Raw genomic sequence first — 23,267 nt, forward strand, 5'->3', positions numbered from 1 at the left:
ACAGAATGGTCGATGTAGGGGGCCAGAGGTCAGAGAGAAGAAAATGGATACACTGCTTTGAAAATGTCACCTCTATCATGTTTCTAGTAGCGCTTAGTGAATATGATCAAGTTCTCGTGGAGTCGGACAATGAGGTGAGTGCTCTTTGGACAGGCAATGGATTATCATTTTAATACTTGAGACAAATAAGAGGATGCAGGGTGTGGAGCATGGGGTAAACTTATTTCACTGCATTTTGACTACTGGGTTGGGGATTTTTTAAATAATAAAAATAACCCTGTGCTAGCACATGGTGTAATGAGAACGGTAAACTCTTTTGTCAGATGTGTGAGCAGGCCCGTGTGTTCAGGTTTAATTTGACCCTATTTTATACTTTTAACACTCAGAAAATGAAAATAACATGGAAACCCCTAGGCTAACCCTCACATCTTTTTCTAGCCCTTTTCCTACTCTTCCTACAGGATGGAGCTGGGAGGGTTGGAGCCAGTCAGCCTGTTTTGTTTTGTTTTCGTTTTGTTTAAATCATTGTTTGGGTGTTGGGTGGGTCCCAAAGAGTACTCAAAACCTCTCTTGGCACATGTGAGTGACTTTGCAGCTGGGTTCTGAATCAGTTCATTGTGGAGCCAAGAAGTGTCTCGGTGACGTGGCCCTTCGGCTCTTACAGAATTCTATAGACTGTGGCATAATTCTATCTCTGCTAAGCAGTGAATGATTGGAAAAATACCCTTGATATGCTTGTGTGGAGAACTGATTCAGTATTTATACTCTTCTCCCCATTACATGAAATCCTAACAGGTATAAATACGGATTTTGAGGATGATAAAGTCTTGATGAGTCAGAATTGACTATGGAGAATAATGCAGGGGCATAGAAAACTCACTTCTAGCGGGAGTTCAGTGCGTGTGTGTTGGGGGAATGGAAAAGATTCCTGACATCCTGTTAGAGGCAGACATTGCAGACCTGCCAACAGTAAATATTAAATATCCTTCTGATAGGATAAAAAACAAAGAGAAGGAAGTGAGATATCTCCACTAGCTGATTAAAACACAGTCTGACATATTAAAATACACTTTCCATACTATACATTTTTTGGTAAAGAAGAATGTTGGCTTCTGGTCCTTTTAAATATTTTATTTTTCTAGAAGCATTAATATCTGTATCAAAATAAATATGCAGTCCTTTATAGCATTTCTCTTGTATGTAGGATTGATAAAGAGTTCAGGAGGGACGCCTGGGTGGCTTAGTCAGTTGAGCGTCCGACTCTTGATTTCCGCTCAGGTCATGATCCCAGGGTCATGGGATCCAGCCCTGTGTCAGGCTCCATGCTGCGTGTGGAGCCCGCTTAAGATCCTCCCTCCTCCCCCCCTCCCTTCCTCCACAAAAAATAAAAAACAAAAAAGTTCAGGAACCAATATCCCATATAGAGCTGAGTTACCTATTCACCTATTCATGCATTTCAGAATCTTTTCAGGGTTACAAGTTATGGGCTTTTGAAACAAGTAACTTTTTAAGAATGTTTTATCAGCCACTTGCCCTCTGTAGCTACCATGAAAAGTGCCTGAAAAGCAAGCTAAAATACAAGGCAGTCAGTTCCCAAGATTTAAGGTAAGCAAGTACCATCAGAATTTTAACTATAATCTCTCTATATGTATTTCTGTCTTCATATCTGTGTTCAGTGGTTGTTCCTTAATCTTTGGATATAGTATTTTGAATGTAGTGCATATCATAGTTGGGAACAGAATAAGACAGCTTTTCTGATTTCTTCAAATGTTGAATCAAGATAGAAAATGTTTTGAGGGCTTATCTACTATGTGCTAGGTACTGGGCATCTAAAGAGATACAAAAAATGAAAAACAAAATGAACTTTGCCCAGAAGGGCCTCATAAAAGAGATGTGCTTTTGTTGGGTAGAGAGTAAGAGGAGAGGAAGGCCTTCGTTATATGGGACATGATCTCTCTAGTTTGCTGTCCAGTAAAATAAAATTTATCAACTACACAGAAGATGTAAGAAGCACACATAGTTTTATTTCTTATGTCACTGTTTACATTTTAGCTAGAGAAATGGAAATGTTTATCAGTACACATTTCTTTATCCACATTTTATACAAGCCAAGTACATTGTATCTGTAAAGACATATATATATATATTGTGACTTAATGCTCATCAGTTTACCTCAGTTCCTTAGGTAGGTCATCACCTGATTCTACCACATAAATTCAGTTCTTCAATTATCTGGACATTACAGATTATTTATCCTAGTTTGGTTTTTGGGGTTTTTTTGTTGTTGTTGTTGTTGTTTTCAATATATGAAATTTATTGTCAAATTGGTTTCCATACAACACCCAGTGCTCATCCCAAAAGGTGCCCTCCTCAATACCCATCACCCACCCTGCCCTCCCTCCCACCCCCCATCAACCCTCAGTTTGTTCTGTTTTTAAGAGTCTCTTATGCTTTGGCTCTCTCTATTTATCCTAGTTTTTACCTGACATTGCTCATGGATATCTAGTTTTTGTGTAATAGTATATTATATTAATTAGAATAAGATGACATTGTTTTGATGATCAGATACCATAACTAAAGTCTCCACAGTAACTTGCCATTCAATGTACAGGCATTACATGCATCTAAAAATATTTTGCCAGTTTCGTTTATTCCTTGGTGATGCATTATGCTACAAATTAAGATAATAAATCTATTATTTTCTCTTTAGGACTCCCTGATCACTTGTGACTATTAAAATAAATTTTTAACATGTTTATTTATTTTTGAGAGAGAGAGAGACAGACCGAGCATGAAAGGTGGGGGGTGGGGGGCGCAGAGAGAGACGGAGACACCATTTCCAAAGCAGGCTCCAGGCTTGGAGCTGTCAGTACAGAGCCGGGCGTGGGGCTTGAACTCACAAACCGTGAGACCATGACCTGAGCCGAAGTCAGAAGCCTAACCCACTCAGCCACGCAGGCACCCCACTTGGGAATATTCTTAAAGCCTACCTTGTAATTCTATGAGATCAAAGCCATTTCATGGTGCTCTTTTCTCAGACCTTAAGTCAAGTCTGTTGGCAATATTGCAGATGATCTTAAGCATAATAAGAGCAATGCCACTCATTAATTACTTCCTGCTAGCCACAGCCATCACTGTTGGTAATTAGGGAACACTGTCAAAAATATTTTTTAATGTCAGAATGTAGTCACAGTCTTTTTTTGGTGGGGGGGGAGGACTAATACATGAAAATGCCTTTGGCTCTCCACTTCCTTAAATCATTAAGGGAATTCAGAACTATAGCATTCTCCTTTCCCCAAATTCTCTGGTTTTGGTGAGACAAAACTGAAATGAACTCCTGAAACATTTTGTTCTTGGTTTTGAAATCTGGTGTCCATAACTTTAATCCAAAGCAGACCTTGTGGTACCTCCTTTGGTATGTATGTGCGAGAAACACCTGGAAATGGGTACTATCAGCCTCCCCTCTGGTCCTGGAGAACTCTGGAAAAGGCAGTGCGGGCCGCAGGCAAAACCAGCTGAAAGTACTTTGGATTATTGCTGTTGCTTTTCATGTTTCTAAGACTTTTGGTGTCAATCTTCAAGTTTTTATGCAGATGTGCTTTCGTCTTTCCAGATTCTCAGCCTTCCTGGAGCTTGGGGAATTAATTTTGTTATTATTATTTTTTTCCTCCAGAGAGGGACACACATCACCCAATAGTGAGTGAGATCGAGCAGGGTTGCAGTGCCACGTAGATTTGCATATTGTCTTTACTGTCTTCTTTTCCCTCTGATAACACATCAGCACGAGCCAGCTGCTCTACTGTAATCCTTCGGTGCCTACATTATTTAAGCGCCCGTGAGAGCCCGCAGCCCACAGGAAGCATTCCCATAACACATTTAGGCTTATCAACATGTATCCGCACTCTCTCTTTTAGTCTTTATTTTTCTGGTTTTCTGTTACATGAATATCTGAGCACAAATACGATGATAATTTCTCAGACTTTGACTCGGGGGCCGTCTTACAGACCATGGTTCCTAGACTGTCCAGCTTTTTTCTCCTCCACTTTTCTTTTCGAATGTGCCATTCTAACTTAAATTAAATTAAATTTTGAAATGGTCACAACCCATTAAGCTTTAGTTTTGATACAATACCAAGGTAGATCCCACACCCCAAGCGCTCCTTTGAACCAAGATAGATTCGCCAGCAATGCTTTCCCTAAACATTTATTCTTGAACCCGGAAATATTTCTCTTCTCTTAGGTTTTAAAATGAAGCCCCTTTGAAGTCATTCAGGTACAACCCACGGTCTGAACATTTTCTTTAACGGTGTGAACCCTGGACTTTGTTCTGTTCCAAAAACTCCCAAGTGAGTTTTGGGGATTTTCTTCATATAAAATTCAGCATTGGCAGGGAAAATGACTAAAACTTGAGAAAAGAAATTGCACCTCAAAGGGAAGACCTATAGGAAACTTAGAAGTAGTTAAAAGTAAGAGCCGAGTTACGATACCCGCTCTCAGTTGGGTTGGCTCTCCCATCCTGTATTGATCTTAAATTATGAAATCAGAAACTTGATCTTGCTCCTCAGACTTTGGTATACTTGGCTCAGATTCATGGCCCGATTAACAAGGCTCTTCCTGAAAGACGTCCTACTTTTTTTTTTTTTATATTTAACTCTTCTTCCCTTTTCCACATTCCTTTGTTCATTTTTAGCCACTTGTTCCTTTTTGAAACCCCTTCCCTCACCCCTTTCATCCTTCAGGCTTTCTGTTTCCATATTATTATACTCCTCAACTTCTTTGCTCGTACGACTTGAAGGAAGCTTGGAGAAAGTTTTCTGATCACCATTTATGAGTTTGAACCAGGGACATGTACTTCCTGCTGGTAAGCGTGTGGCAAACCAGCCACATGTGGACACTACTCGTGTGTCTGTATATTGGAAATCTTTCAAATTCTTCATTGAAGCCATACTGGTACAATCAATGCAATATTTTTTATAGGATGAATTATATGAAAAAGGCGGATTGCTGACGAGTGTATTTAGTATAATCTGATCTCTAGAATGATATACATACAATTATTATAGGGAAGGTTATTAACCCCGCCCTCAAAAAGGAAAATAATTTGGAAGATTTTCTACCATGACCATGGGGTAAAACAGTGACTGATGATGTGGCTCGGGAGAGTGTTAACAAATAATAAGCGAAACAATAATTGTTTTAAAATAAAGTAAGATCAGGTTGGAATTTTAGCTCTGTCATTTATAACATCTCTGTCCATTTTTCGTTTGGATTATCTATCATTTTCCTGCTGCTTTTTAGGAGTTCCTTACATGCTGTGGATGTGAGCCTTTTGTTGTACGTACTGCAAACATCTGCTTTGCAGCTTGCCATCTATTCTCTTAATTGTGTCTTTTGATGGAGTCATAAATTTTATTGTATTAAATTTTAATACAATAAATTTTATTTTATTACAATGAATTTTATATAAATTTATTTATTTATTTATTACAATAAATTTTATTGTATTAAATTTTAATACAATAAAATTTATGACAGTTTCCCCTTATGGCTGTCGATTAGCATGCATGTGTCTACAAATACGCACACACAGGAGGATAAAGTAAATCACCTGAAAAGTCTGTATGAAAGGACAGTAAGGATTGGAGGGTGAGATTAAGAATTGAAATACAAATCGCAGAACCAGGTACCTGTCTTAGCAGCAGTTCACAAGTGTAGTTAAGCATCTCTTAGCAACCAAGAAAAGGAGGTAATTGTGGCCTGCTAGAAGATTCATTTGTCTTTAAAACGAGTTAGCTGCTTCTGGTACCGAGCTACTCCTGTACCTTCACAAAGAGATGCTGTGGGAGGGAGTAAGTTATATCCACAATAACATGCCCCCAGGAAAGCAAATATTAAGCATTCCTAGGGCTGTCCCTTAAGCTTCTGTCCGTGTAAAGTGGTGCCTTAACATCAAAGTCTGTCATGGGCCAGTGCCACGTGGTCTAAACTCATAGCTCGATGTAATAAGAATAAAGGCGAGAAGGGGCGCCTGGGTGGCGCAGTCGGTTGAGCGTCCGACTTCAGCCAGGTCACGATCTCGCGGTCCGTGAGTTCGAGCCCCGCGTCAGGCTCTGGGCTGATGGCTCGGAGCCTGGAGCCTGTTTCCGATTCTGTGTCTCCCTCTCTCTCTGCCCCTCCCCCGTTCATGCTCTGTCTCTCTCTGTCCCAAAAATAAATTTAAAAAACGTTGAAAAAAAAAATTAAAAAAAAAAAAAAGAATAAAGGCGAGAAGAGCTAAGGAAGTGGAGTTTGTTTGTTTTTAGAAACGATTTCAGTGATCCGGGAGAGCATAAAATTCTAGAGAACTTACTTGCTTTAAATCTGTATCTTCACAGAAATAAAATGATACAGATGCATTTAAAGACTTTGTATAACCTTCTCGGATTGATTTCTCTCCCTCCCCCAGAAGTTACTGGCCTCAAGTTGGCATATATCATTCCTGTGCATATTTTTTTCACATTTTTACTACATATGTATATGTCAATAAGCAATATGTAATATTGGATGCTTAATATTCATGATTAATTTTATTTAGATGATTTTACATCGTGGGTTTTGTTCCATCAGCATTGTTCTTGAGATTTATTTTTTTTATGTTGCTACATGTGGCTTTAATTCACTTATTTAGACCGCCATCTAGTTCTGTTGCGTGCACAGGCCCTACTGTGTTTCACACACTTCTCAGCCAGCAGGTGGCTTTCAGTGTGGGTTACCTTTTCCCACCCTCATCTTGTCTCCCCCTCATTCCAACCCCCAGTGGAGTTATCTTTATTTATTTTTATTATTTTAAAGAGAGAAAGAGAGGGCATGCAAGAAGGGGAGAGGGGGAGAGAGAAGAGCAGAGACTTAAGCAGTCTCCATGCTCAGCGTGGAGCCCAATGTGGGGCTCAGTCCCACTGTCCTGGGATCATGACCTGAGCCAAAATCAAGAGTTGGATGCTCAGGCACCCTAATATACACACCTTTTAAACTCATTCTGGTTATTGTTTGCGAGTTAAAAATTACCTCTCAGTGCATGGGTTGCCTTTTTTGCTTGTTGCTTATGGAAGAGTTTTCATCTTAATATAGTCAGCTCACTCATTTCCTTTATTGGTTGTATTACTGTATTTTCTTCGGGAATTCTTTGTCTTCCCCTAGAATATGAAGACCTATCCCTTAGTACCTATTAAAAGTTACAAGATTTTGCTTTTTCATAGGTTTTCTATATACCTATAATTGATTTTTGAGTATGACAGATAAGGATTTCATATTTTCTTGCTATATATCTGTTCAATTGACCCAATACCGTTTGTTGAATAGTAAATCCATCATCCACCTTACCTTTTTATTTTTTATTAATGTTTCTTTATTTAGTTTTGAAAGAGAGAGAGACTCGGTGTGAGCAGGGGAGGGGCAGAGGGAGAGACACAGACTCTGAAGCAGCCTCCGTGCTCTGAGCTGTCAGCACAGCCTTGAGATCATGACCTGACCCGAGGTCAGATGCTTAACCAACTGAGCCACCCAAGCGCCCCTACCGTTTTCTTTTTAACTGTGAAATATATACATACATATAAAGAAGAGTCCACAAATTCAAAATACACAGCACAGAGTTACCACAAAGTATCTGTGTGTCCAGCACCCTTGTCAAGAAACAGAACATTGCCAAGACTACTGAAGCTCTTCTGATGCCCCTCCCCAAGCAGTTGGCCACTGTTCTTTAAGGGAACCCCTTCCTGGCTGTTCTCTTTAGTTTTAATACTTAAACATGTATCCTTGAATCCTGTAGTTTCGTTTTTCCTTGTGTTTTAACTTTTATTCAAAGGGAATCAAACGGTATGTTTTTGAACTTTGATATAAACTTTTGTGCCTAGCTTCTTTTGCTCAAGATTATGCTTATAAGGTGCATACATTTTATATGATTTATTCACTTGTAATTCATTCATTGCCATAGATATTCTATTGCATGAAAATACCACCATTTGTTTCTCCATTCTACTGTTTATAGATTTGTGTGTGTGTTTCCAGTATGCGGTTATTACAAATAATGTTACTGTGAATATTCAGATACGTATCTCTGGATGTACATGGGCACACATTTCTGTTGGCTATCTACCTAGCAAAAGAATTGCAGGCCCATAGGCAATACATATCTTTAACTTCAGTAGATAAGGCAAAAGTATTTTCCAAAGTGAATGCACCATTTCACACTCCCATCAGCAGTGTCTGAAGCTTCTGTTATTTGTCGGTGTTTTCGCTTTAGGTCTTCTGGTGGCCAAAGAGCTGGGCGGTAGTCCCTGCCTACACAGGTTTCCGTGGGCACACCCTCACTTTGGGTGCAAAGTGGTGGTGATTCACTACAACCCATTTCCCTCGGGCTCTCAGCTGCTACCTCCAGATTCAGCGGTTACCCCTGGGAAAGAGGCCCCAAATCCTGTGCCCACTTCTCTAGACCTTTCCTTCCCCAGATATTGCCCTGGTAATTCTTCCTTGCTTTTCAGCTCTCTGAGGCCTTTAAGTGGGTGTGTTTATTATTTTGTTAACCTTTCTGGTTGTCTTCCTTCCCATTGATATCAATGGTACCTGGGACATATGTCAAGTTTTACTACATATGTGTGTCTTTCTCTGGGTTCTCTGCTTGGTTGATCTGTTTACTGCTCCTGCACCAACGTAAAATGTATCAAGTCACTACTTTTTGCATAATCTTGATATCAAGTGCATCAAATTCGCCTACCTTCTTGTTCTTCAGAATTTTCTTGGCTAGTCTTGATCCTTTACTCTCCCTTGTAAATTTTAACTTCAGGTCATCAAATTCCAGAAAACAAAGCTGATTTGAATTTGAATAAATACATAGATAAATTTGAGGTTGGTCTTTCTTTCAACTTTACAGTATTAAATTTTACCATCCATAAACATGACATGGTTTATATAGCTCACCATTTATCATTGAAAACACTGCTTGTGTTGTCGTATGTGGTCAGTTTCTATAAATGTTCCACATGTGCTTGAAATTGTGATTTCATATCTTTGGGGACAAGGTTCTATGTTATGCCTATTAGAACAAACTTGTTAATTGAGTTATTCAGATCTTCTAAGTCCTTAGTAATTTCTTGTACGTTTCATTAATTACTGAGTTATTTTTTAAATTGTTTTTAATATTATTTTGATGATGTATACATATATATAACAAGCTATAAATTATAAGTGTTCAGTTTGAGGAATTATCACAGAGTGAACACATCCGTGTAATTACCATCCACCACAAGAGAGGGATATTATTAGTACCCCAGAAGCTCCCTTGTGCCCCTTTCCAATCACAACCTCACCCCCTCTCCCCCAAGGGTAACTATTACCTTGACTTGTAATACCATCGTTTTGCCTCTGTTGAACTTAATATAAACTGAAATTAAATGCATCCTTTTGTGTCAACTTGTGTTCGAAATAGTGTTTATTAGATAAATTCATGTTGTGTGTCACTGTAGTTTTTCATTTTTATTACTTTATATCATTCATTTAAATTCAATGAAATGACTATCCATCCTAAATTTTAAACAATTTATCCATCCTATTTTTGATGGATATCTGAATGGTTTTCTCTTTGCAACTGTTGTGAATAATGCTGCTATGAATATTATTTTGACGTGTTATTTTTTTTATTTATTTTTTTAATTTTTGGGACAGAGAGAGACAGAGCATGAACGGGGGAGGGGCAGAGAGAGAGGGAGACACAGAATCGGAAACAGGCTCCAGGCTCCGAGCCATCAGCCCAGAGCCTGACGCGGGGCTCGAACTCACAGACCGCGAGATCGTGACCTGGCTGAAGTCGGACGCTTAACTGACTGCGCCACCCAGGCGCCCCTATTTTGACGTTTTTTGACTGAATACATGTGCCTGGTTTTCTGTCGAGTAGAAATAGGATTGATGATTCACAGTGAACGTGTATGTTCGACTGTGGTGAATACTGCCTCTGTCCATTGCTTAGAACTACTGTAACAAATCCCAGACTTGGTGGGTTACAACAATAGAAATTTGTTCCTACAGTTCCGGAGGCTCAGAGTCTGAAATCAAGGTATCAGCAGCGCCATGCTCCATCTGAATGCTATTGAAGAGAATCTCCCCTTTTTCCTCCTATTCCTACTTCTGTTAGCATTCCTTGTAGTTACATAGCCCCGGTCTCTCCCTCTGTCTTCCCATAGTCTTCTCCTCTGTGTCCGTGTCTTCTTGTCTGCTGTCTCTTGTGAGGGAGGACACTTGTTGTTGGATTTAGGGTAAACCCAGGTGATCCAGGAGGATCTCATCTCAAGCTCCTTAACTAAATTACATTTGGAGGTCATTTTTTTCCAAATCACGTCACATTCGCAGGTTCTGGAGGATAGCGTGTGGACGTGCCTTTTTGGGGCTCACCCTTCAACCCACTACAACTGCCAGTCTGAACTCTGGAAACAGTTCACACTTCCACCACCAGTGTATATGTGTTCTCTTTGGTCCATATTCTTACCAACTTAGATATGGTCAGCTTTTAAGTTTCAGCCATTATATTGGGTATGTAGTATCATTTCTTTGTGGTGGGAGTTTGCATTTCTCGGATTATGATGAGATTGAGTACTTTTTTTTTTCTTAGTTTATTTATTACGAGAGAGGGAGAGAGAGAGAGTGCAAGCACAAGTAGGGGAGGGGCAGAGAGAAGGAGAGAAAGAATCTCAAGCAGGCTCCACGCCATCAGTGCGGAGCCTGATATGGGGTTCAAACTCATGAACTGTGAGATCATGACCTAAGCCGAGATTGAGAGTAGGACGCTTAACTGACTGTGCCCAGACACCCCAAGATTGAGTACTTTGTCTATTTCTTTACCATTGGATATCCTCTATCTTAAAGTGCTGATGTAATTCCATGATCAGTTTTTGTTGGTCTGTGTTCAAGAAAAAGAATCATTAGTTTAGATGTCTTTGCATATTCTTGATAGAAACTCCGCAAAAAACTTCTGCCAGTCCATGACTTGCTTTTTTACCACCTTAAGTGATATCTTTTGATGTGGCCAATTAAGTGGTCTTTTAAACTCTGACCTTTATATGTCTTTCTTAAGGAATCCTTCCCCCAATTGTAGTGTATAGCATTTATATTTTGAAGGTGGATATTTTAGTATGAGATTTGCTATAAATTTACTGGTTTTGAATTATATTACTTATATAATTTTACCTTTTTTGTTCATTCTAATTACATTTACAAATAGAATACGAATATTAACACCAGCATTTTAACATTATAAGCATAAAAAAACCACTAGTATGTAACTTTTGCTTGAGAGTAAAATCACTTGGGCAGAATTACCCCTTTATGTACTTTGGGGACATTGGAGAAAACTGAAATATACTAAACTTTTATTTTAAGGTGTATGTTTCTTTTAGATTAGCATAATAAAAATATATAATATATGTAAAATAAAAATGATATTATATACTGTATATCGAGATACCCTGCCAATTCTTCATCATAAAAATGTTTGTATGGCATGGTTGGCTCATAAAAGTATATAGAAATGAATCCCTAAAAAGAATAAAAAAAGGAAAAAAAAATGTCCTCTCTCCTTTTTGGGGAAAAAAAAAATAACGCCATCTGAAAAGCAGCATGTGGAGTTTTCCCCCCTCACTGACGGAGTTATTTTTAAACCTCCTACTTTGGTTGTAAACTTGTCTATTTTCTTAATTCCACACTTCTGTTTTTGATGTTTTGAGATTTCAGTATCCTGTCCTTTATAAGTTTGTAATTTGTATATATTCCTGACGTATTGTTCTTTTTGTCATCAAGAAGGTGTTTTTTTTTTTTTTTCCTTAAAGTCAGAAGTGCTTTTTGCTGAAATAAAGCAGTTATGCAAGAAGCAAACCGGAAGTGCCAGTGTCCTGCCTTTCGGTCTGGTGAGTCACAGAAAAGGCTGTGTTTTCATAAGAGGTGGGGACGAAGCAGGAGGAAGGCAGGCAGGCGGTGGCAGCAGCAGATCGGGGACCGCACTGGGCAGACTGTATATGCAGGAAGTGAGCTGAACAGGTTGTTACTAACTTGGGAATGAAAGAGTATTTCAGGAGCAGTGTCGGTAGTGACAGAAGATTTAGCCACATAGAAGGTAGAAAAGCTTGGATGGAAGTTTTTTTTATTGACAGCTTATTGAGATATAATTCATACACCATCACATTCACCCTTTTAAAGTTTATGCTTCAGTGGACTTTAGTATATTCATAGAATGATACAAATAGCACCGCTATCCCAATTGGTTTTTTTTATATGAATAGACTGTATTTTTTAGAGCAGTTTTAGGCTCACCCCAAAATTGAGTGGCAGATTTCCCATGGGACCCCTTCCCTCATGCATGCATAGCCTGCTGCATTTATTAACATCCCCTACCAGGGGATTTGTTCTACTTATTTGTCACATTTGGTACCTTTGTTACAACCCGTGATCCTGTATTGACATGTGATTGTCACTCAAAGTCACAGTTTACTTCAGGCTTCACTCTTTCTGTGGATTGTTGTACATTCTATGGATTTTGACAAATGTATAATGAATGACATGTATTTACCATTATAGTATCATACAGAATGGCTTCACTACCCTGAAATCTTCTGTGCTCTGTCTATTCATCCCTCCCCCATCCCTCTCTCCTCCACTCTGGCAATCACTGATTTTTTTACTGCCTCCAGAGTTTTGCCTTTTCCAGAATGTCATAGAGTTGGAATCAGACAGTATGTAGCCTTTTCAGATTGGCTTCTTTCACTCAGTGATATGCATTTAAGATTTATCTATGCCTCTTACGGCTTGATAGCTCGTTTCTTTTTAGTACTAAATAATACTTCGTTGTCTGGATGGACCACAGTTTGTTAATCTGTGCACCTACTGAAGGACATCTTGGTTGCTTCCAGGTTTGGCCAACTTTGAATAAAAGTGTTGTTATTACCCATATGCAGTTTTTTATGTGGACGTAAGTTTTCATCTCCTCTGGGTGAATGCCAGCGAGTGTGATGGCTGGATCGTACGAGAGTATGTTAAGTTTCGTAGGAAACTGTTCAATTGTCCTCCAAAGCTCCTGTGCCATTTTGCATCCCCACCAGCAATGAACGAAAACTCCCATTTCCCCGCACCCTCATCAGCATTTGGTGTTGTCAGTGTTGCAGATTTGGGCCATTCTTAAACAGGCATATAGTGATACCTCTTTGTGGTTTTTATTTGCGTGTCTCTAATGTCAAGTTGCAAGCATTTTTTTTTCCGTATGTTTGTTATTTGCATATCTTCTTTGGTGAGTTGTCTGTTCAAGTATTTGGCCCATTTTTAAATCCAGTTCTCAGTTTTCTTATCGTTGAATTTTAAGAGTTCTTATGTATTTTGGATAACAATCCTTTATCGGTTATATCATTTGCAAATACTTTTTCCCAGTCTGGAGCTTGTCCTTGTATTCTGTAGTCTTATTTTCTTGTAATGTATTTGTCTGCTTTTGATACTAGGAAAATGGTGTCTCATAGAATAAGTTACCATGGATCCCTCTGCTTCTGTCTCCTGGAAGAGACGAGACTATAGATAACTGGTATAATTTCTTCCTTAAGTGTTTGGTAGAATTCACAAGTGAACCCTTCCAGGCCTGCTTTCTGATTGGGAGGTCATTAATTATTGATTCAATTTCTTTACTAGATATAGGCCTGTTCAGTTTGTGTATTTCTTTTTGTGTGAGCTTTGGACAAACTGTATCCTTCAAGGAATTGGTCCATTTCGTGTAGGTAATCAAATTTCTGGGCATAGAATTATTAAGAGTATTCCTTTATTATCCTTTTAATGTCCATGAGCTCTGTGGTGACCTCTTCTTTTGTTTCTGATACTAGTCATTGGTGTTCTCTCTTTTTTTCTTTGTTATCCCAGCCAGAAGTTAGGCTCTGATAAAACCCCGATAGGTTATACTCTGGTAAAATAATTTCTCTTAAGACCAGCCCTCATTAGGAAGAATGGAATGCTCAGGTGTATTTCATAATGGTTCCTTTTCCATTCTCTTATGACCATGTGGCCCCAGAGTTTTGAGTTTTCAGACTTGCCCATGCTGAGCCTCCAGCAATTTGTCAGATACAATTTAGGTTTTCTTACCACAGCACTGGTTCCTTTGGAAGTGTTTTCTCATGGTTTCTGTTCCAGTATGTTGTGATCTCTGTATTCACATGTCTGTCTCTCCAATTTGGGGGACAACACTTTGCCCTATGTCTTCACATCTCTGATGGATCTAAGAGTTACTAATTTTTCATTTTGTTCACCTTTTTACCAGTTAGGATGGAGTGATGACTTCTAAGCTGCCTACAAGACAGACTGGAAACAGAAAGTCACTCCTCTCTAATTTAGGACACCTTCCCTCCTTCACCCTCAGCAGCTGCTAATTTACTTTATATCTCTATGGATTTGCCTCTTTTGAACAATTCATATACGTGAAATCATATAATATGTAGGACTTTGTGTTCATCCATGTGGTAGCACATTTTAGTGCTTCCTTTTTATTGACACATAATATTTCATTGTATGGATATACCATATTTCATTTATCTGTTAATCAGTTGATGGATACTTGGGATGATCAGACTTGTGAGCTCTATTGCAAATAATGCTGCTGTGAACATTCACGGACAGTTTTTTCTGTGGACGTGTATTTTGCCTTCTCTTGGCTATTCCTGGAAGTAAAATTTGTCAACCATCTGGTAAGTCGATGATTACATTTTGAGGAACCGCAAAACCGTTTTCAACGTGGCTGCACCATCTAGCAACCCGATCAGTAATATATTAGGGTCCCACTTTCTCCATATCTAACCAACACTTGTTATTGTCTGCTCTTTTTGTTTTAGCCTTCCTAGTGGTTGTCGAATGGTACCTCATTGTGGTTTTGATTGCTCCGATGACTAATGATGTTTGCATTTGCTTACCGCCACTTGTATATCTTCTTTTGAGAAATGTCTGTTAAAATCTTTCGTTATATTAATAGGCTTATTTCCCTTTTTATTGGTGATGGCAAACATTCTTAAAAATTTTTTTTTCAACGTTTTTTATTTATTTTTGGGAAAGAGAGAGACAGAGCATGAACGGGGGAGGGGCAGAGAGAGAGGGAGACACAGAATCAGAAACAGGCTCCAGGCTCCGAGCCATCAGCCCAGAGCCTGACGCGGGGCTCGAACTCACGGACCGCGAGATCGTGACCTGGCTGAAGTCGGACGCTTAACCGACTGCGCCACCCAGGCGCCCCGTGATGGCAAACATTCTTTATAAAAATCGACACTAGGCTCTTCAGAAATATGATTCACAAATAGTAGTCTCCTATTCCGTGGGTTGTCTTTTCACTTTCTTGAAAGTATCCTTTGATACACAAAGGTTTTTAATTTTGATGAAGTCCAATCCATCTACTTTTTCTTTGGCTGCTTATGCTGTAGATGTTGTACCTAAGAAATGCGCCTAATGTAGGGCTATGGCTATTTACACCTATGTTTTCTTCTAGGAGTTTTGTGGTTTTTAGCTCTTGCATTTTGGTTAGTGACTTATTTTCAGTTAGGTTCTGTATACAATATAAGGTAAAGGCCCAACTTTAGTTATGTATTTTTTAAATTTTTTTGCATGTGGATGTTCTGTTGTCCCAACATCACTTACTGAAAGATTATTCTTTCCCCTTGAATTTTCTTGGCACCCTCATCAGAAATCAGTTGACCATAAACATAAGGATTTATTTCTGGAGTCTTAATTCTGTTTCATTGATGTGTATGTCTGTCATGAAGCCAGTATCACAATGTCTTGATTATTGTAGCTCTGTAGTAAGTTTTGAAATTGGAAAGTGTGAGTCCTTCACCTTTGTGCTTCTCTTGCAAGATAGTTTTGACTTCTCTGGACCCCTTGCATTTCTGTGTAAATTTTAGGATCACCTTGTCCATTCTTGCAAACCCCAGCAAAAAATAAATAAATAAAAATAACTGGGATTTAGGAGGGATGCTGTTTAATATGTATATCAATTTGAAGAGTATTGCTGTCTGAACACTTGAGAAGAATGTGAATTCTGCTAGTTTTGGGTCAAGTAGCTATTAATATGCATTAGGTCTAGTTGGTTTATAGTGTTTTTCAAATCTTTTTATTTGTTGTTCTAGCTGGTTGTTCCATCCAGTATTGAAAATCTTGAGCTGTTCATTTGTTTACTTCTCCCTTCGATTTTGTTAGGTTTTTGCTTCATGTATTTTGGGTCTCTGTTTTTCAGTGCATATGTTTGTAATTATTAGACTTTCTTGATGGATTTAACCTTCTTCATTATAAAATACCTCTGTCTCTAGTAACAAATTTGTCGGAAGGTTTATTTTGTCTCATATTAGTATAGTCACCCAGCTCTTCTTTTGGTTACTCTTGCACATGTGTTTTTCTCTTTTTTTTCTTTTCTTTTCTTTTTTTTTAGTTTTATTTATTTAAATAATCTCTACACCAAACGTGGGGCTCGAACTCACAACCCCGAGATCAAGAGTCTCAAGCTCTGCCCACTGAGCCTGCCAGGCACCCCTTGTGTCTTTTTCTATCTTTGGACGTTCAATCCATTTTGTCTTTGAGTCTCAAGTGGGTCTCTTGTAGCCAGCATGTAGTTAGATCATAATTTGTTTTCTTCTTTCAATCCATTCTGCTGATCTCTGCCTATTGAATATTGAATATTGAATATTTTTACTGCTGATTTTCACAGCCGCCAGGGCTGGAAGACAATTGGTTGTCAAGGCTGTTGCAGAGCTGGGAAAGGGGGATGGAAATAGTGCGAGTTAAATGCCCCAAAACTCACTGTTCTCACCCACATTAGCTATTTCTCTTGGACAAATGTTCTTCAGATTGTTGCAAATCTTCGGTTAATTTCTGGAGTTCTGAAAAAGCTGATGTTGACCATTTTTTGCCAGTTTCGTCATTACTTTTGTGGAAGGGTGGATTTGGGGAGGTCTCGCTGCATCATCCATCTATACTGCTCTAAATTGAATTTTAAAGATAAATCTGACCATTCTATAATCATAGAAACACAGTTGATGTCTGAAAGTGCTTTTTCACCTCTTAGAATAGCAAAGGTTCAAAAGAAAGAGGGTGTAAAAAAAAATAGATACTCCTACACTACAGGAAGGAGGATAAATTGCACAATGTGCCACTATTATGGTAATTTGTAAAATCAAAGGTTATACCCTTTGATCCAGTAACTCTACTTCTAGGGATTTGTTCTAATTGTTTGATTATGAGTCCCAGTGATATGTAGAGAATAGCCCATCACAACATTGTGTATAGTTGTGAATAATTGAAAGCAACTAATTTTTTTAAGGGTCTTTATTTATTTTGAGAGAGCAAGAGAAAGAGAGCGAGGGAGAGACAGAAAGAGGTAGAAACAGAATCCCAAGCACTAACAGTGCAGAGCCTTATGCAGGGCTCGAACCCACCAACTGTGAGATCATGACCTGAGCTGAAATCAGGAGTCCCACACTTAACTGACTGAGCCATCCAGGCGCCCTTGAGTGGCGTTCTTAAAATTATGTAGCCAGCAGGCTACCTAATTAGAGAATGTTAGCCCTTTGTTCCCCCTCTCCAGAAACATCAGTGTAGAAACAACGAGATATATTTGCAGTCACACATACTCCCCCTGGTTCAGCCACTGAGTAGCGTAAGGCTAATCGGTGATCTAAGAGCGCAGAAGCCAGAGAGTCTAATAAGCTTCCACTGGTTGACCTCAGGGGCCAAAATTTTAGAGTCATCAGTAAGCCATTGTGACTCATTGAAAGAATACCCTTGCCTTTTCCAAAACCTTTCATAAGCCAGAATGGCATAAAGCAAAGAAATGACTGTAATTTCATAAAAGCAAAAGCCCTCTTCTGATTTCTTTTGGTTAGCAAAAACAGGTACAAACATAGCCCATCATAAAAACAAAGTGGCATAAAGTGAACTTTTGGATAGCGGGGGAACTTGTATGTCTAGAAAATAAAATGCTATTTATAAACTAAAAATGATAATGGGGGTGTATAACTAATATTAGGTAGAAAGTGCCTCCTTATATATTGATGTAAATAAATGATTTCAAAATAGAGAGCACATGTCTAATTTTTAAAGACCTATAATAGGGATATTTATTACTGGCACATACAAAAATGGAAGGTTAGTTGAACTGCAGCCATTAGGGATTATCTCTGAATGGCAACTTTGTTTTCATGTTTCATTCGTCTTATGTGCATTTGTAATGTTTTTCATAAACATATATGCCATATAAGTTTAAAGAAATGATACATTTTTTAAAATCAAGTTAAGAAATCTTTTTAGAATGTTTATCAACTGAAGTCTGCTTAAATAAAAATAAACCTTGGGCATCTTTCTCTTTTCCTAATTGCTTTTAGGAGGATAAGACGAGGATACCAGTAAATAAAGAAATCGGTACAAATGACTAGTCAAAGCAGCTTAGCCGTATTAGAAAACATCCATTTTCTGTCCATTTGCTGAAACTATCTTGAAAAGTGAGACAGCCATTGGAAATAATACAAATTAAGTAGTTCATTGAAATAAGGGAGACAGTTTTATGAGGCCAGGATTTATTTCAACACTTGTTTGTTCATCTTGGATGGAGCAAATGCAGAGGGTTAAAAGCTCAAAATAAATGAAAGCTCTACATTGTTGAGAGTCAAATGCTGTGGGCTCAAAGCCAGAGGAGTCTGGACCACTCTGGTGGCCAAATTTAACCAGCTGGGGTCTCTCTTCAGTACCATCTGATTCTCCCTTTTTTTTTAAAAAAAGAGAAGAGTTTGTCTTTTGGTAGAAAATCTGCATTTTATAAAGCCTAAGATCCTTATCGGTGGCGTTGTTACTCTGTGGAAAATTAGCACATGTGATGAAACACCAGGCTCCCATAGCTCATAGCTCATAGGACGTCCGGATCACATGAAGTTTTCTTCCGAGAGAACAGAGCAAGATTCGAGGGCATAAACAACCACCCTTCTCTTTGTATCCTCTGCTGCCTCAGTTAAATCTGCTGGAGTGCCGTTTCCAACATGTTTTCGCACATGAATCTATGAAGAAATGAATAAATGCTATATATTTTTTGAATTGCCAATCCATGTAACGGGAATCGTCACTTTAAAAAAGGAGTAAGAGAACAGGGATTGCTTTTAAGGGACATGGGCAACTGTGTGATGTACAGCTCCAAGGCAATGCCTAAACAAGCATTAGGGAAGTAGAAAGAGTCAGATTGTCCTGGTTTGAATCCAGCTCTACCCAGTTTCAAACTGAATAATCTGGAAGAAGTTAATAGCCCTGTGTCTCCCTTTCACTATACACAGTAAGAATATTATTTGGCTCAGAGTGTCATGAGGATTATTAAAATAGGTAGTGTCTACAGGGTGCCTGGGTGGCTCAGTCAGTTAAGCGTCCAACTTCGGCTCAGGTCATGATCTGATGCTTAGAAGTTCGAGCCCCGCATCAGACTCTGTGCTGACAGCTCAGAGCCTGGAGCCTGCTTCTGATCCTGTGTCTCCCTCTCTCTGACCCTCCCCTGCTCTCTCTCATTCTCTCAAAAATGAATAAACGTTAAAAAAAAATTGAAATAGGTAATGTCTAAACTTGCTGGAGTACATTGACATTCAGTAAGTGATAGTTCATGTTATCAATTATTTTAATGGTGAAGGAAATGCTTTGGTAACTTTCATTTCTAAACAATATCATCTGTGGCTAATTCAGTCTTCTTCAAGAGAACCTTTGATGTGACATTTATGCCTTATAGCCTAACTAGTGTTTGTTCAATAGGATAAAATAGGGGGAAAACTATTATTTGTGCAAATGCTAAAAAACAAGGAAGCCTTTTGTTTAAGAAAATTCCTTTCAGCAAACCGTAAGAGACTCTTAAATACAGAGAACAAATTGAGGGTTACTGGAGGGAGGTGGGTGGGGATGGGCTAGATGGGCAATGGGTATTAAGGAGGGTACTTGTTATGATGAGCACTGGGTGTTATATGTAAGTGATAAATCACTAAATTCTAGTCCTGAAACAAATGCTACACTATACGTTAACTAACTAGAATTTAAATAAAAATTTGGGGGAAAAATCCTTTCAGAATAATAGAAGGAAAAGGTTTAAAATGCAAAAAAGGGAACTGAAATCAATATGGCTTTTAAAATGTAGCTACTCCTGGGGTGCCTGGGTGGCTCAGTCAGTTAAACATCCTACTTTGGCTCAGGTCGTGATCTCATGGTTGGTGAGTTCCAGCCCCATGTCTGGCTCTGTGCTGATAGCTCAGAGCCTGGAGCCTGCTTTGAATTCTGTGTCTCCCTCTCTCTCTCTCAAAAATAAATAAAACATTGGGGCGCCTGGGTGGCTCAGTCGGTTGAGCACCGACTTCGGCTCAGGTCACGATCTCGCGGTCCGTGAGTTCGAGCCCTGCATCGGGCCCCTGTGCTGACAGCTCGGAGCCCGGAGCCTGTTTCAGATTCTGTGTCTCCCTCTCTCTGACCCTCCCCCATTCATGCTCTGTCTCTCTCTGTCTCAAAAATAAATAAACGTTAAAGAAAAAATTAAAAATAAATAAATAAATAAAACATTAAAACAAATACTGCCACTCCTATTCATAACACATTTGTGACCTGTTTACATGTTTTGTCTATCATAATGTTTGTATTAGTCACGACTTTGTGCTGGAAAAAGACAAAAATGCTTGCAAACTAACTCAAGCACATAGTAGGTCATGCACCCCGGAAGGTGTCTTAGAGGCTTCTTGAACCAGGGATTTGGTTGGGCATCTCCTTCTGTGGTCAAACAGACCTGAACCCCTTCTTCCCATCTTAGCAACCCAAGAGAAAAAGGAGTTTCCGCTTCTTACGCAAATTGAAGATTTCAGGGGAGAAGGATAGATAGCGTGTTGGCTGTCTCAGTATAAGTTAACATTGACCCAGTGGTCAGGGGCAGATGGTGTTTCCAGAAGACTGGAGGGCAGGAAGGAGAACACGCCTCACAGAGAAAAACACTAGCTGGTATAATGGTGATTTCAAATTGTGGGTTTCAACATATCACTAAGTTATAGAACCATTATTGGGTTTGAATTCCAGGTGGTGCGTCATGAGCTGCATCTTCAAAAAAGTAAATAAAATAGATTTAAATGACACTGAATAGAAGATATTGAAGGGCATCACAGTCAGGGGAATTACCGTTTCATGAAACTCTTGTTTCCATTGTTTGCATGCATGCACCGCACATGTGCATTTGGACTAAGTACGACATGAAATATATTTGTCCATGTGTATTGCATTTTTAAAAGGCTCTAAGTTGGAGCGCCTGGTTGGCTCAGCCACTTGAGCATCTGACTTGGGCTCAGGTCATGATCTCATGGTTCATGGGTTCGAGCCTCCCCCCTCCACCCCTACCCGCCGTCAGGCTCCATGCTGATAGTGTGGAGACTGCTTGGGATTCTCCCTCTCCCTCTCCCTCTGCCCCTTCCCCACTCGCACTCTCTCTCAACAATAAATTTTTTTTTTTTTTTAAAGCCTCCAAGTGTGCACTACACAATGCTTTCACCGGTAAATGACTGTTATTAATGGGCAGGTAGTCCCTGGGTACTGCACTCTTATTCTCCATTCCATCCTAGGCATTGGGAGGAACAGTGAGTGTGACATAGCACCCAGCTGCAGACCGGAAATAGTTAGTCCCCAGCCTCCCCGTCATCAGGGTTGGGTTTTCTGTTTTTGTTTGGGGAGCCTAGGGACAGTTTCCCCCCCTCTTCTGTGACTGAATTTAAGATAGAAGTAATTATCGGAAATGGCTGCTGCAGCCATAAACTCCACCCAATTTGTATGGTCTGACATACGAAGTCTCTTTCATCAGCAGGCCTGGCTTCACAGGTGTGCCAGGTGCACACAGGTGCAGTCACACGGGACGCCGCACTTGGTTTAATGCCCATCTTAAGTTTTGAACAGTGGCCTTGCATTTTCATTTTGTGCCGTGTCCTGTGAATTACATAGCCAGTCCTTTCCGCTAAACTGAGGAATGAGTGGTTAGAATCATTTTGCCTGCTCCTAGAGACTTGTGGACACCCTTCGATCTCACCTGTGCTTGTGGGACACATGATGCTTCCAGGAGATTCGAATATATATCTTAAATTCTCTGTTAAACTTCATTTCACCTGCTGCCTCTTTGCTTTAAGTCTCTTAAAAAAAATGACACTGAACGTGCTCTTCCTGATTAATTTGCCGCATGTTAAATACATACTGTAATTAGCAGCTGATTTCCTGCCTCACTTCCTCAACAGTGCCAGGCTGACATGCCCAATGAGGACGGTCAAATACTAATTATTGAAGTCATGGCACCACAAACTTATGTTTAATGTATGCCCCATTTCTCCCCATCCCATCCCTGCACTGCCCCCGCATCCCTTAAATAGGCTGTCAGCTTACTAAAAGGGAAGAGACAGCATCGAATTTAAAAGCGCTTCCACTTAGGTTATGTATTCATTAAACTGAGTTTCTAACATACAGTGTTCATTCGCCAGCACTTTCTTCCCGTCTCAGAGTTGTCCTTTGAACTGAGTTAATGGCTAGACTCGCGTGCATTCCCCCGCGCCCCCGGCCCCCGCAAATACCCAACTAATTAAAAACTATGGATGAACTGGGTGAAATAATGTTTTATTTTTCATCCCCTGGAAAATAGAAGTTTTCAAGCAGGTCTTTCTTTGTGATTTATGCTTTTGTGATCCCATTTCCAAATGGCCCGGTGCTCAGGAAGAGTTCCTTTGGCACAGGTACAAAACATATATAATCTTTTGTTTTGTTGTGTCTTAATTTAGATTCACTAAAACCATCAGAAGCTCGATACTGTTCTGTTCCTCTCCCAGTGGGTAGAGAGGTCTTGCTGTGGGACTTGTCAGACCAAGAGAAAAAGTTGCTGAGATATTGGAGCTGAGCTGGGTTTTCGGGCAGTCTGAGCCATCCGGCTGATTCACAGGGAAAGACAGTAATGAAAAAACAAGGCCTTTTGACAAAGGCCTGTTGTTGACACTGATGCTAAGCTCCCTGTTTTGTGTGTGTGTGTGTGTGTGTGTGTGTGTGTGTGTGTGTTGAGTCTGGCAGGCCCAGGTCTCTTGTTTCAGTTGAGATTGTGGGGTTTTTTTGTTGTTTTGTTTGAGTCTTGGAATGAGAAGTGAATCATTTACCTGCCTTTCCAACAGACCCTCCAGGCACTGAGCACACAAATGAGCCAATGTCTAACTGGATAAAAATCATTCT

At 39.5% G+C, this 23,267-nt stretch overlaps 1 protein-coding gene across 3 annotated transcripts in view; it reads left to right on the forward strand.

Annotated features, from left to right (window-relative positions):
• Window positions 1–23,267, forward strand: part of LOC131492038 (guanine nucleotide-binding protein G(q) subunit alpha) — a 320,026-nt gene that overhangs the window by 235,751 nt on the left and 61,008 nt on the right. For all 3 annotated transcript variants that reach the window (XM_058695647.1, XM_058695648.1, XM_058695649.1), the window contains exon 5: window positions 5–134. In XM_058695647.1, the coding sequence (XP_058551630.1) occupies window positions 5–134 (130 nt within the window). The remainder of the gene's footprint in view (window positions 1–4; window positions 135–23,267) is intronic.

Source organism: Neofelis nebulosa, chromosome 12 (genome assembly GCF_028018385.1).
Source record: "Neofelis nebulosa isolate mNeoNeb1 chromosome 12, mNeoNeb1.pri, whole genome shotgun sequence".
Taxonomy (NCBI): Eukaryota; Metazoa; Chordata; class Mammalia; order Carnivora; family Felidae; genus Neofelis; species Neofelis nebulosa.